General features: G+C 42.2%; 1 protein-coding gene across 1 annotated transcript in view; it reads right to left on the bottom strand.

Moving 5' to 3' along the window:
* The window catches only part of HADH (hydroxyacyl-CoA dehydrogenase), a 45,674-nt gene extending 35,826 nt beyond the window's left edge, over positions 1-9,848 (bottom strand). The window contains exon 1 of the mRNA XM_033214951.1: positions 9,569-9,848. Coding sequence (XP_033070842.1) covers positions 9,569-9,700 — 132 coding nt within the window. The 5' untranslated portion in view covers positions 9,701-9,848. The remainder of the gene's footprint in view (positions 1-9,568) is intronic.
* Positions 9,849-15,906: the final 6,058 nt, after the last annotated feature.

Raw genomic sequence — 15,906 nt, 5'->3', positions numbered from 1 at the left:
AAGGCAAACATTATATGATTCCACATATATGAAGTAACTAGAATAGTTAAATTCATAGAAAAAAAGCAGAACAGTGGTTGCCAAGGGATGGGAGCCGGGAGAACAGGGAGTTGTTGTTTAATGGGTACAGAGTTTCAATTTTGCAAGATGAAAGGAATTCTGGAGATGGATAGTGCTGATGATTACACAACAATGTGAATGTATAAGGCCACTGAACTGTACCCTTAAAAATGGTTAAGAGGAGCTGGGCATGGTAGCTCACACCTGTAATCCCAGTACTTTGGGAGGCCGAGGCAGGTGGATCACCTGAGGTCAGGAGTTGGAGACCAGCCTGTTCAACATGGCGGAATCTGGTCTCTACTAAAAATCAGTAAAATTAGCCGGGTGTGGTGGCAGGCACGTGTAATCCCAGCTACTCAGGAGGCTGATGCATGAGAATTGCTTGAACCCGGGAAACCCGGGAGGCAGAGGTTGCAATGAGCCAAAAATCATGCCACTGCACTCCAGCCTGATGACAGAATGAGACCCTGTCTCAAAAAAAAAAAAAAAAAAAAAGGTTAAGAGGGTAAAGTTTATGTTATGTGTATTTTACCACAACTGAAACAAAAACAAATCTAAAATTATCCAGGTGTGGTGGCACATGCCTGTAATCGCACCTACTTGGGAGGCTGGGGCAGGAGAATCACTTGAATCCAGGAGGGTAGAACCCAGAGGTCGCAGTGAGCCAAGATTGTGCCACTGCACTCCAGCCTGGGTGACAGAGTGACAGTCCGTATCACAAAAAAAAAAAAAAAAAAAAAAAAAGATGTGTCATACATATAGGCAATAGTGTTCCACCTGAAATGCAATTCTGTGTGAGGTACTTCTGTCTGTGTCACTTACTCCACCAAACTTCCATGGCTCCCCATTACCAAATAAAGCTTAAATTCCACAAATGGCATGCAAGGCCCTTAAAGGACTGGGATTCACCTCCTCTCCAGACACACCACTCACTGTTGCCTCATGCATGACAGTCTTAACACTACCACAAGGCTGGTAGCTCCCTACATCTGCCCCTTAACTCCAGCCCTTCTCTTGGCCTCACCTTCTCCCCAACTTCACCTATTAACCAAGCCTAAGCATCGGCCAGGTGTGGTGGCTCACACCTGTAATCCTAGCACTTTGGAGGCTAAGGCGGGCAGATTATGAGGTCAGGAGTTAGAGACCAGCCTGACCAACATGGTGAAACCCTGTCTCTACTAAAAATACAAAAATTAGCCAGGCATGGTGATGTGTGCCTGTAATCCCAGCTCCTCAGGAGGCTGAAGCAGAAGAATTGCTTGAACCTGGGAGGTGGACACTGCGGTAAGCCAAGATCATGCCTCTGCACTCTAGCCTGGGTGACAGAGTGAGACTCTGTCTCAAAACAAAACAAAACAAAGAATCATTTCCAGATAGAAAGCCTACTCCCCAAGATCCTCTCAGCCCCAAGCTAGATGTCCCCCATGTGCCCTGTAACATCTCTGCATCCGTGTACCACAGCACCGACCAAACTGTGTTATAGTAATCTGAACTCCTCTACTGTAGGCTCCTGACCAAATGTCATTCATCTTTGTGCAGAGAACCCAGACCCTGCCTGGCTATGGCTGGCCCTTAAGGAATGTTGACTGAATAAACACATTTATTGGTAAAGTCAAGATGAGACCTGGTGTTCTTTCCACTGCTGTAGCTGATGGCCTCTCCTGATAACGTAAGCTCTTATTTAGAAAAGAACTGCAAAGAAAGAAGTCAAATTTGTTCTCCTGAGTTATGTAGTAACACCCAAGTTACCGCCAACTTTCTGGGATGGAGAAGGCAGTGGAGGAGTGAACCACAAAAAAAAAAAGGCCTTATTTTTCTCCTCTCATAGATATGTTATCTTTACAACAAATGAGGAGGACTCTTCCTGACAGTTTAACTTGAGTGATCATAATTTAAATCAACCCACTGAGAACTCATGTTTTATGTTACAGGGACCTACACGCTGGTAAGACCTTGAGGAAAAGCAGTCCGCAATGGAAAAATAAAATTATGTGAAGGCTATGTCCTCAGCTCCACAACTTTTCTAGGCCTGGTGGAAGGCAGGCTCAGCCAGAGAGGAAGTATTTTTAGACACGGGTGCTTCAGAGTTGTAAAAATAGGCTAAGTGTTTAGCACACTTGTCAAAGCCCCAGAGTACTCTGACCACAGGACCAAGTAAACATGCCAAGCAGAAGCACACTGGATTTATTTATCTTTGTAAATGTATCAAGACTTGAAGCAGCTTTCTCTGAAGCACAACTTGAGTGGTGAGTCTATGAGACTTACATCAGCTGGCGTGGTGACTGGTCTCCCTCCCATCTCCTTCCTCAACAGTTCCACTGGATGTCCCATGTGCCCAGACATTACAAGGAGGGCCACCGTTTTCATCCTCTCTCTGGAAAATCCTAAAGTTATGCAAACTACCTACCATATCTGGTTTCTGACTTTCTTCAGATCCCCAAAATAAGTAGACTGAGTCAGAGCTCCCTGAGGCCAACTGTGCTTCAGAGGCTGCCACGCCTTGACAGCAAGGCCTGCCTTTTACGGTTCTCAAGATTTGATTCAGAGAGGAAAACAGTCATAGGTCAGTTGCATCTCTCAGGGCTGGCATTTCTGGGTTTATGCTTGTTTCTGGTTGTGTAATGTCTTGAACTCTGCCATCAGCACAAGTTGTCTTCCCTGACTTCAACAATTAGCAGAAGGTGTTCTGCTGAGGATGATCCCCCGCTTTTTTTGAGAAGGAGTCTTGCTCTGTTGGCCAGGCTGGTGTGTAGTGGTGTGATCTTGGCTCACTGCAACCTCTGCCTCCCGGGTTCAAGCAATTCTCCCACCACAGCCTCCTGAGTAGCTGGGACTACAGGCATGTGCCACCATGCCTGACTAATTTTTGTATCTGTAGTACAGACTGGGTTTCACTATGTTGGCCAGGCTAGTCTCGAGTGCCTGACTTCAAGTGATCTGCTCCCCTCAGCCTCCCAAAGTGATGGGATTACAGGCATGAGCCACCACGCCTGGCCTGGGTTGTTCTTGAAACAGTTAAATTAATTGGCCAGCCTCCTTTATTAGACTTAAAATTTTACATTTCAAAAAGTATTTCTAAAGAGCAAAGAAAGTGTGCCCCCATTTTTAGACTAGAATTCTGTTACAGTTTTTTTAAAAATTCATTAAGTGTGTAGGTTTCATAATAACCCAGATAACCTCTCCCAGACTTCTCACCTCCTACAAATTCTGAAAAGGTAAAGGGATAACCAGTCATGTCAACAGCATCGTTATATTTAAGAATCCCTGGAAGATGTTGCTATGCTGGACACTTTCCAGGTAGAGGAGAGTTATAAATCCAAAGGTCTCTCTAGGAAGATTAATATGACAATGTTTGTCATGATGAGTGGGTTTTTTCTTTTAGTTTTTGCTGAAAGGACCAATTAAGAGGCTCCCATGACAATTCAGGTTAACACACCTGGTCTAGGAACTGCAAAGGAGAAGGCAAAGAGCCCTCCCTGGACAGAAAAGTTACAGAGCCTTTTCTGGTATGAAGACACTGATTGTGATCCCATCTTCAGAGTACATGTGGCTGGAAGAACAACTGCAGCAACAGGAGGAGCAAGCTCTCTGGAAAAAGCTGGAGGGGTAAAAGGGAGGGAACATAATGAACTAGGTCTTGGCAGGAGAGTTTGAGTCTACGATGGGCAGAAGGATGGCAGCACAGCACCCTGATGGGAGACGACCAGCAGGTGACTAACTGAGTCCAGAGCCAAGGAGACGTCAACCTGGGATGTACTGATTCCAGAGAGGCACAGAGGATCCTCTGCCATGGATGCCACACTTCTCCCCACAATATAGCACATGCCAGAGGTGCAGGCAGAACTGAATTCAGCCTTGGGGATTTACAGGCAGCAGAACAAAAGAGAAACTCAAGTTCAGGCCCCGGCTCTGCCTGCGACCATTGACCCCAGGAACCATCTCTGCAGGGGTGATTACTGTAACAGTCACATGAAATTAAAGAAATCAAAATTCTTTGAACTGAATAAAGTGTCACATTTTGTAGAGTGGTTTTAGCTCTACAGAAACCAGTAAATAGTACACTAAGATTACCTTTCTCAACAACCCACATAAAGAAGTCTTAACATCTTTAGAATTGTTGGAACTCCCTATATCAAATCTCTTCAGACAGTGAAGACAATCTAAGAGAAATCCTCACTAGATCAGGTCTGAGGGTCTATATGAAAGCAGCTAATATTTATCGGACAGTTACTATCAAATACACTAATGCTATTCTAGGAGCTTGTACATTAGTTCATTTAACTTTCGCAACTGTGAGGTGAGTCTCATTATTCCCAGGTAAGTAAAGAGGCAGAGAGGAGTTAAGTGATTCGTCCAAGGTTCCTAAAGGCAGGATAGGAAGGCTAGCATCTAAACCCTGGCAGGGACCTCATAGCCTGTACTTTTGAGCTTAAAATACCACTACCAGAAATAATAACATCATGAATATAACAAGGAGAGCCACAGAGAACAGCCACATTATCTTCCTGTGGTCCCAGTAGAACTGGCGAGTGAGGTACGTGTGCCTACCACAGATAAGGAAGAAAGAAGGGAGAGGGAAAGAAAGAAGAAACTCAAGGGGCAAGTGACTAAAGCTGGAGGCAAGACATGGCGGGAAAACGCCAAAACCTGACTGACTGAAGTGCCATTTCTGCTCTACAAAATGTCCAAACATATCCTATAGCATTATTTTCTGTTACCTGTCAGCTCTACCTCTTCTACCCTCTGGGAATGACAGTATCTTCAACCTCACCCCAAGTCCAATAACTAATATGCTAATAGAGGGTGGTTCTACATCCCATTACCTCAACCAAGAGCAGAGAACAGCCCAACAAAGAACTAAGCAACAACTCAGGAAGTGGGGGGGAAAACTTCATAAGAAACAGACACATCTCATGCCCTTCAGTAGGAAGGTAACAACTGGGAGTACAAATACTCTTTCCATAAGGAACAGTCAAAAGGAGAGCTTACAGCCAGGTAACTATACCTGTCTCCTGTGATCCTGAAACTTCTTCTAGGCGTCTGCACTGCTTTGCAAGCAAACCTCAACAGAGCTGCACTCATAGAAGAAGAGAATAAAGCTAAAAAAAAAAATATGAAACAACTCTGATCACTCTCCTTTTCAGCATCAGAAAATGCAGAGTTGGGGGCAAGGAGAAGAGATGAGAGAACAAACCCAGTGGCTGGAGAGAAGCTTTCAGGTCTATTTGAATCCTATCAAGCATGGTAGAGTAACACAAAATGCCTGCAACGTAGCAGGCTCTCCTTGCCCTTACTTTGTTTTTAACCGCCAAAGAAGCTCTCTCTAGAAAAAAATATGCACTTTTTGCTTTTTAAAAAGGAGGAAAAAAAAAAAAAGCAACCTTTGGGAGAGAAGAACCTACCCCCAACCCCCTTTAAGATGCAAATTTTCTCACTTCCTCAAAGAAGTGTACTGCACTAAAAAGAAGGTTGCACCAGAGAGCATGTAAATGTCTGAAGGGGGACATCCGAAGTGCCCCATTTCCAGGGAGGCCACGGGGTCCTCACAAGTAATCTAATGAAAGCTATGCATCCTCTCTGGGCTCCTCATACGAAAAAATGCAATATATGAAGCAAAGTTTAGAAAGGATCCATTACTGGAGAAATGCACACAGCTATTAGCTTTCTTCCTTTCTTTTTTCCTCTTATAAAGCAAAAAAACAACTTGTCCCTCACTCAAGGCTCATTTAATCCTCTAAGCTTCTTTGCTGGCCTAAGTGTCCAGTGAAGATAAATTAGTAATCAAAACCAAGTCAGAAGTGTATAATAACCAAACACATGAAACAAGTTAACTTTAAATATTAACCTGCAGTCTAAGGGATTTTTTTTTTTTTTTTTAATTTAAAACTAACAAAAGAAATGACAGGCAAAGTAGATCCTCTCGGAAAATACACATGTACAAATGGCCTGTGCTCTGATCAAATGTAATTAAGCACTGAACGTGTCTTACATTGCTTAATTGCTTGAGAAATGCATCAGGCTCCCACAAAATCTATTTATTTTTCCATCCTGCTGAGCACAAACTGGAACACGTGTTTAAAATGACAAACAAAACTATTAACAATTATAAGAACTGCACCTTGACTAACATTAAAACTACGTCAGAAAGTTCAAGAAAATTAAGCTAATGAAAATTAGTAATATAACCTCGATACTGGTCTGTGATTGTACTTTTATGGCTTTACTAAAGTTTAACAATAAAATGGGGGGTAAGTAAAAAGTGCTCTCCTTCCTTTCAGAGGTCCCTGAAAAAACATACCCACTGCTGCATCAGCGGGTATGTGCATTCAAGATTAAGCAAGATGGAACACGGAATCATGACCAATATTCTCCATCTAAACATTACAGGCCTACCTCAGCAGCTATGATCAGGATGGAAGTGGATATGAGGGGAAAAGGGCAAAAGGACAAGGACAACTGCAATGAAGATGACGATGATTTTCTTTCTTTATTTATTTTTGAGACAGAGTCTCGCTCTGTTACCCACGCTGGAGAACAGTGGTGCGATCTTGGCTCACTGCAACCTCTGCCTCCCAGGTTCAGGTGATTCTTCTGCCTCAGCCTCCCAAGTAGCTGGGACCACAGGCACATGCCACCATGCCTGGTTAATTTTTTTGTATTTTTAGTAGAGACGGGGTTTCACCATACTGGCCAGGCTGGTCTTGAACTCCTGACCTCAGCTGATCTGCCTGCCTCAGCCTCCCAAAGTACTGGGATAGCAGGCTTGAGCCACCATGCCTGGCCGAAGATAATTATTATAAAGGCAGCTAACTTTCTGTGAACTCTTATTATGTGCCAGACCACTGTAAGTGCTTGACATAAGCTAATTCATTCAATTCTCTCCCTACGGGGCCAGTACTAGTATTAGTACTACTTTAGAGATGAGAAAACCCAGACACAGAGGTAAAGTAACTTTCCCATGTTAACACAGCGTGAGGCAGAGCTAGCATGCAGACCATCCAACTTCCTATATTGAACTGCAGCCCATCTGTACTCAAAACACATCAACTAATTCCTCTCTGGCACTCAATAAGCAAAACAGATTTACCCTATGCCAAAAGCTGTTGGTCAAGGAGCATAAAAAATGAAGCAATACTGCCTAGAACTGCATGCTATAGGGTAAAGTGCAAAACCAGATCAGTTAAACCACAGGCAAGCATTGTTCACAAATGTTTTACAGGATTGGAGCTGTCAACTAAAGTAACTGAGGCTTTTCCAAACTGTGTTACATAAGGATGCAACTACTGTTTCTCATGGTCGTCCACTTTATAGATTTCTAGTCTTTATAACCTTTCAGAATGACAATTCCATTATGTGTCCAGCCTACGGCATAAAGCTTTTTTTCTCTTAAGTTTCAAAAGGCACTCCCTGGTCCAACTATTTAAGAGTTTGATTGACAAGCACAAATCTGTGTTCTCCATTAATGTCAATCATTCCTCCTAACTCCTTTGTCAGGTGAAAGCTCCAACACCATACCCGTAATTTTAGGTGTTGTCCCTCTGCCTTTTAATGCAACACAACATCCTTTTATGGTCAATGATGGATGCAGCATTCAAAGAACTAAGCACCCTGACTTTCTACAAAAGTTGAAGTGATGATTTCTACTTAGTTTCTAATCCTTTCCACTGCTGTCTTCAAGGACACCAGCCACAAGTTTCTGGACCCATTTCCCACAATGTCCCTGCAGGCTGCTTATGGCCCTAATATTTTGTTACTAAGATGTTGTTAAAATGTTTTTAAAAAACACATTGTTTTATTCCTGCTCACAACAAATCTCACTCTCACAGCCTTGGGAGATTTTGGTGGACCCTGGGGATATACACACATTCAAACTAAACTTTCGAGTACAAATGTGTGGAACTTTTAGGTTAAAGGGAGTTACTCCTCCCAGCCCATGTACAACATAGATTATGGGGATACTATAACTTAGCAGTCAGGGGATCCACACAATAAAAATGGCAATGTATGTCCAAAATTATGGTCTCAGAGGAAATGGGAGACTGTAAGAACTCATATAAATAAAACATAACAGGGATATCGATTTTAGAAGGAGATGCAATCAAATAAAAATGTTGCAAAAAACTTGCCAAGGAGAAGAAAATTGAGATATACAATACCTAATAGTAAAAGGTTTTTTTGTTTTTGTTTTTAAAAAGCAAGCACGAAAGCGTGGACTTGGTTGGAAACAAGACATTGAAAAAGTAAACTCTCTCATGACTGTAGCCACTGTAGTACTGTCCCCAAGAAAAACTAGACGACTATAACTGCCTCGCCCAACAAACCAAGTTGCAAAGGACTGAAATGCTAAGAATATAATCAGCTAGGATACGAAAACCATGGTTCTCCTATGTGAGCTGAAATGGAATAATTTAAAAAAAAAAAAGTACAAGCATTACAGTAACTAGGTAATCAATCACTCGCACAACTGAGCCTGAACCACAGCTCAGCAGAACAACGGAAAAGTCCTGAAGATGATGGATAAGACTTGTTCCTGCTGGGCTCAGAGGCTAACGCCTGTAACCCCAGCACTTCGGGAGGCCAGGCGGGCGAATCACCGGAGGTCAGGATTTCGAGATCAGCCTGACCCACAAAGTGAAACCCTGTCTCTACTAAAAATATAAAAATACCCGGGCGGGGCGCCTGTAATCCCAGCTACTAGGGAGGCTGAGGCAGGAGAATCGCTTGAACCCGGGAGGCGGAGGTTGCAGTGAGCCGAGATAGCGCCATTGTACTCCAGCTTGGGTTAAAGACTGAGACTCCGACTCAAAAAAAAAAAAAAAAAGAGAGAGAGAGAGACTTATTTCGCTGCAGAGCCAAAATCGCAAGCTCAGAACTCTGCACAGCCGGCACTGTTTCAAAGGTCAAAACCAGGACCTCAGCAATCTCCCATTAGACGACTTGACCAAGTGTTACAAAAGTCATGATTACTATTCTTTACAATCCAGGAAGCCAAGGAAAGACCGGGGAGAACCGGGAGGCCGTTTAGGAGAGAAAACTACTTTGACAAAGACTGCACAATTACAGAATAAAAATCAAAAATAACTGATAAAATAAAATTAAAACTGATCGATCGCAGTTCACGTCTTTGACAGCAAACTCCCGTTTGAGCCGAGCAGGAGCAAACGCGTTATGCCTGAACCTTACGCACATATAATTCTTCTCTCGCACGGCCCGGTTCCAAAATGCATTCACCGCCACTCTCCGCGGAACCTTCCGCGGACCCTAGGAGCGGCCAGAATTTTCCAAACGAGTAAACTGAGGATCGGCCCCCAACCCTGATTTTTGAGGGGAGTGAGACTTGGACCCTCACAGGCCCAGAAGCGAGGTATTTCAGCTACACTGGGAAGGGGCGGGGTGAAAACCCCCTGGTGTCGGGCTGGCGCAGGCCCCTCGCGGCCGGTCGCGCCAGCGCTTCCACCTCAGGGTGGGCGGCCAAGCGCGTGGGCACGCTGCAGAGAGGGCCGCTCACCTGGGCGATGCCGGCGCCCATCAGCCCGCCGCCGATGACCGTCACGTGCTTGACGATTATCTTCTTGGCCGAGGCCGAGGCGGTGGACGAGGAGGACATGGAACGCATGAACTGCCTGGTGACGAAGGCCATGGTGTGGCAGCGGGTGACAACAGCAATGAGACGCGGGCGGAGAAGACGCGCGTGGCGGGTAGCGGCGGAAAGACAGCCTTTGGGGTGGGGACCTACGCGGACCCGCCTCCCGCGCTCCCCCCGGCGTCACCGTGACGACACCAGGCGGCGGGGCGGGGCCTTGAGGTCCTCTCTTCCCGTTGGCCTGGGCCGTAAGGTCCCAGCGCTGAGCGGGTATACGTGCGCTGGCTCTCAGCTGTCAAGCAGCCGCAGCGCCAAGTGAGCCTGGGCTTGAGACCTGCTGAGCAGCGGGACCTGGCGCCTGGCGTTCTGGTGTGGGTCCGAGAACAGACCCTTCTTCTGAAAAGCCACTGGCCTCTTGTTCAATGAAGTGAGTCATACTGACTTTGTAAATGCTATCCTTTGATGACATGTGCATATCTAGGCTCTGAAGAAATATGTGCTGCTTGGCTGTGTTGGTAACGGATCCAAAATGTGCACCCTTGGTTGATGTCACCAAATAATCAACTCGGGATTATTTTAATCCCGTGAACAGTGATTGTTTCCCCTAAAAGGGAAAGAAATTTAGACTGCGAACATCCAAAACAAATGCCTAGTGACCCATGAGTTCCAGTGCAAAAATCAGGCTCAGGGAAGGTAAAGGGAGAGTTGACTTTTAGTTACCCATCTTGACATTGGACGTCTATCAGTGTAGTGAACATGTGGACGGTTTAAGGTCATAGAGCAACCTTTGTGGAATAACGAATACTTTTAGAAAGCATAGGAAAGAAATGTCAAATAATGGAAGACTTGATAGCAACTTGGCCAGTCTTCTCACTCAGGTGAACACTTTATAATTACTGTAACTTAGTGATATAGGATTTTTATTAATTTATTTGCTTTATGTTTAAATATTGTTAGTAAGAAAAACTTTAAGCAAATTAAGTTTAGCAGAGTTTATCTGAGCAAAGAAACCATGAATCAGGTAGTACCCTGAACCAGTAAAGATTCAGAGAGCTCCAGCCAGTAACAGTGGGCAAGCAGCGTTTATAGACAGATTTTTTTGCAGCCTGTAATGGGCTCAAAGCTCCGCTTTTGTGATTGGCCAAGACTTGACCACTTGTTAGAAGAACATACTCTCAAGTTACATTGCAGTTTATTTACATATTAAGTATGATTATACTTTGCTAGGTAGGGAGGCAACTTTAGGCCAAATTTAATTTAATAACAGTTTCCTGCTTTGGTTCAGCCTCTCATTTTTAAGAGATTGACCAGAACCTTGTTTTGTCTCGGTATGGAAGTCACAAGGTCAAATTAATTGAGTGATTATAGTTTCTTCATGTTGTTATTCTAACTGTAATAACACCATTTGGTGTACAAAGGATGGCTGCATAGAGACATTTAAGACTCTTGAGGGGAAACAACACATCAGGGAGACTGTTATGGCCACAAGGAGGAGAATAGCAATAAACTGAGGTACACACCTTAACAGGAGTGTCCGCAAACTGATCGAAATCAAACAATTCAAAGTTCAGGCAATAAAGATAGTTCAAAGTATTTGAGTCCAGTTGGTCATAATCTAATTTAGGGCATTATGGCAATTAAGGACTGTTAGAAATGCTTGTTTCTCGGGGCCTTAAAGAAATAGTACTTGAACATAAATTTAATTTCTTTAGCAAGGCCATTTTTACTTTCTGCAGAAAGGGTACACTCATCAGCAGTTTTGCCACGAGAGTACACGAAACAAAGGAGACAGGGTCATTCATAACCTGACACGTCCACCTTACTGCTGTGTCCGATTTCCAGTGGCTGGAACAGGACCTCACATTCTATATTTGTCCTGATTGGCTAGTAACTTACAACTTTTTAAAAGAGGCAAAGGCAGAGGAAAACAAAGGAAGGAGGAAGTAACTTGTGGAACGCTGAGAAAGGTAAAAACACTTTCAAATAAGGAGGAACAGGCTATGACCTAATGCTCGCTTGGACCAGTATAAGCATGCCGGGGCAAATATTTAGGCTAAATTGTGGGAGCTAAAAACATAAAAGTACATTGATTTCTTTATTACAGCTAACAGATACTTAAGAATGTTAGCACAGGTCTTTGAACAAATTTTGCTTCTAAGAGAGGTTACTGTTTATTTCTAATGAGAAGGAAAGGAAAGCCTTTGAAGAGGAACCTCTACTTTACTTTTTACAATGACCATAGTTCACTGAATGACCTGATTCAGCCTTATGGCCTGATATAAAGAGGTATCCATTTTTGTAGTTAACCTGGTAACATGAGTTATAATAACCTGGAGATCCGATAAAGAAACATAAAGATTAGAAAAGTTTGGAATAGCCTAGCTTGTCTTTCACTACCCAGGATGCCTGCAAACCAACTATAAGCTGCTCCCATAAATGTATCATGTGTTCCTTTCCCCTGAGAAGTTTCCTTAATATATTCAGCAGCAGTGTCTAGAGAAACTGCAGTATCTGCCACCTTTTAAAGTAAGTTTTCTGTAGCAGTAAAATTAGAGGAGAAGTAAGTGCAACATTCAGTTTTATTCAGCACCATACAAAAGCCCCCAGCACAAGCAAAGAGGAGATCCAAAGCTGTGTAATGTTCCATGAAGTTTGTTTGTTGAACACAAATGTTTTCAGCCACTGAAAACATTTAAGTAGCTTCTACCCTCTGAACCCCTGGGAAATCTGACTGGCTGCAAATTCAAGATTTTCCCCAATTTACAGATTAGTTTCAAATTCCATACAACAGGCACTCTGCTAATGCCAAGAGTAAGTTTTAGCAACTCCATTGGAACCTCTCCTCAGTAGAAACTAACTTATCTTCATCTATTTTTAGGTTGATGCGAACTTTGGTTATTGACTGCTTTAACCTCTGATTATGGAAGGTATTATAGGAACTTTCAGGGAAAGCTCTTCGGATGTAGGAGCGAGCCAGGCCAAATAGCAAGATCTGAACCAGTGAGGAAACAATAGAGTAAGCAGATTATCCACCAACCCAATATACGCCCTTGGAGGCTTGAGAAGAGGGCCATTTAGTGGTGTTTGAGCAGAGGTCAGTTAAGTTTGTCCACCCGTAAGTTGGCATAGCTCCTGAACAAAGTCCAGTGGTAAACTTACTCTTCTGTGGTCCCTGTATAGCATGTTGTAAGGGTGCAAACCACTAGATCTAGTAAAAAGGCTTTCCTAGATTTAAACCAGTGACATCATACAAGCAATTATTCATATCCATGTAGGTAGTCCCCAGCATCTTGAGTATGCAATGCCTGGAAGCACAAGATAACTTCTGCAGGCATCACTCTGATCGTTTTTTTTTTTACTTTTATTGACAATTGGCACATAATAATTGTACATATTTATGGGGATGACTCAATGCATGTATATGTTGAACAATGATCAAATTGGGGTAATTATTAAATAATATGCCTATCACTTTAAACATTTATCATTTCTTTTTGGGGATAACATTCAAAATCATCTCTTCTAGCTATCTTGAAATATACAAAACATTATTATTAGGTGTAGTCATTCTACTGTGTAGTAGAATATCAGCTTTTATTCTTCCTGTCTAAATGTAACTTTGTACCCATTGACCAATCCCCTCTATCCAGATGTTCTACATTTGGTGACAGTTCAGTTATTAACTGAAAAGATCAAGATACTATTTTTAGCAAGTGTAGGAAGGCAAGTAGCAGTGATGTGTAGCATATCAAGGATGACTTTCCTCTCTTTCCTTGGGGTTGCAGGGTAACTCTCTTTAGGAACACAGAGAGGCATTAGTGTTAATGAAATTGTTTCTAGATTTTTGGGCATTAGCTCATAAACCCGACAGTTACTCTGGTTTCTTAGAGACCATAAGACTTTGCCAAAGTCATCCACAGAGTGTGGTCCCAAGTTGACAAGGAAATTCAGTTATTTCTGTTGCATACAACATTTTGAGATAACAACTAGAATTATGATTAATAGCCCTATACCAGGACTATTCGATTTCTATTAATTTCTTTTAAGTTTTGAAATACATATTAATAACATATCTATACATATATAATTCAAAAAAGGTCTAGCATTATTTAGGGTTTTCCTAAAGAAAGGGAAGGAATTCGTATTGCAGGAAATAGAGAAAAAAGGAAAAAAAAGATAAGCCTTTCATGATAGCAAAGAACTCTTGATCTGCAATATTGGGAAAGCTGTCTGCATATAGGATGCCATGTGCTTCTAGGGAAAAACTTCCCCAATCAGCTTTATTTCAAGGTCTCCAACAGGTATACACTTCCAGAAGTCTACAGGAGCTCGTTTGTATTGAGAAATGCAGATCCAAGATTCAAGGCCTTGGAGTTTGCTGCAGAGAAGAACTTGGTATGGTCCCTTTCAACCGAGTTCAAGTACTGTCTTTCTCTGGGGTTATTTCCAAAAGACTCCCACCTCCAGGTTCTGTATTATGAAACAGTTGGTTGTCATCAGTTGGTGAGTCACGAAGGACTTCTTTCACTTAGTAAAAATATCCTTTTCAGAATGCATTCAATCCTTGCACTATTAAGTCATGTCAGGGTTTATAAGAGTGGAAGATACATGAGACTTTATTATTAGGAGCATAAGCCTTCCAGTAACTATTTTATGAGGGGTCAATTTATGTTTTCCATTGGGAGTGGATCTTTTTGCCATCAATCAGTAATACCTTTGACCAAGGGAATCCAATCAATTCAGTTAGCTTGTCCTATGCTATTGTGTTTATAATACCCGTTTAACTGTTTTACAACTTGTCTAGTGAATTGCATACCTCTGTTGCTGGAAATTTCTCCAACAATGCCCCATAAGGGAAACACATTTTCCAATAACCTTTTAGCTATTGTTATATCATTGGCCTCCCTGCATTGGAAATCTTCTGTACAACCAGAAAACATGCATTTAAAGTGGAAATTGAATGAAAGCCATTTGTAAGTGTTCAGGAAATGTATCACCTAAAGTTTTTATTGTCTTACCACAATTATGGGTTTGACAAACCAAATGTTGGTTATAAACTATTTTAGCAATTTGGTAAGTCACCCCACCAATCTTTTTTCATAATTTGAATCATTTTATCTCCTCCATAATGAATCATGGAGTGCAGAGCTTTTAATATTGGAAGATTTAAGACTCCAGGAGAACCAGGCAGCCATCCAGGTTCTTCATGTGTCCAGGCTTAACACTGAATTTACATTTTCCTAAGTACCAACTTTGTTTCTCCAATTCAGGTGCTTATAGCACTGTTTATTGAATAGGTTTTATCAAATGTAATTTGACTTGGATCAATATTATAGAGTTCATTCAAGTTGTATATCTTAATAATTTCAGTACTGACTTAATTCGCGTGAAATTCTGCCCAAGTCATTTCCTTTGTATTATCTTTTATTCCGTGTGACATTAGGTTAGCAGTTTTATGAATCAGTCAATTTCTTCATTAGAGTCCTGGGAATTCTTACCCAATCCAATGGTATGATTTTAAAGTTATGAGAAACCTGCATGTCTCAGAGTTCTTTCTATAAATCTCCTTGAAGATGAACATTTTAGGTTTATGGTTTCTCAGGAAAGTATCAGAGTAAACAATTAACTGTCTGTGAAGACTTAAAATGGCCACGACTTTAAAGATCTGGTAAGGGTTTATTACAATAATGACACAATTGACAAGGAAACTCAGTTACTTCTGTTGTAGTCAACATTTTAAGACAGTAACTAGAATTATGACTGATAGCTTTATAGCAGGACTATTAGGTTTCTATGAATTTTACTCAATTTCTGAAATACATTTTTTTTTGTTTGTTTTTTTGTTTTTTTTTTTTGAGGCGGAGTCTCGCTCTGTCGCCCAGGCTGGAGTGCAGTGGCGCAATCTCGGCTCACTGCAAGCTCCGCCTCCCGGATTCACGCCATTCTCCTGCCTCAGCCTCCCAAGTAGCTGGGACTACAGGCGCCCGCCACCTCGCCTGGCTAGTTTTTTGTATTTTTAGTAGAGACGGGGTTTCACCATGTTAGCCAGGATGGTCTCGATCTCCTGACCTCGTGATCCGCCCGTCTCGGCCTCCCAAAGTGCTGGGATTACAGGCTTGAGCCACCGCGCCCGGCCCTGAAATACATATTAATAGCACATTCATACAAATATAGTTCAAAAAATTTAGTATTATTTTATAATCCTTCCCATATAATTTAATATATCAGATCAGACCAATTAGTTTAATATGTCTCTTTCTATA

Source organism: Trachypithecus francoisi, unplaced genomic scaffold (genome assembly GCF_009764315.1).
Source record: "Trachypithecus francoisi isolate TF-2019V2 unplaced genomic scaffold, Tfra_2.0 Lachesis_group1, whole genome shotgun sequence".
Lineage (NCBI taxonomy): Eukaryota > Metazoa > Chordata > Mammalia > Primates > Cercopithecidae > Trachypithecus > Trachypithecus francoisi.
The sequence above is the reverse complement of the archived record's forward strand: the minus strand, read 5'-3'. Positions and strand labels throughout refer to the sequence as shown.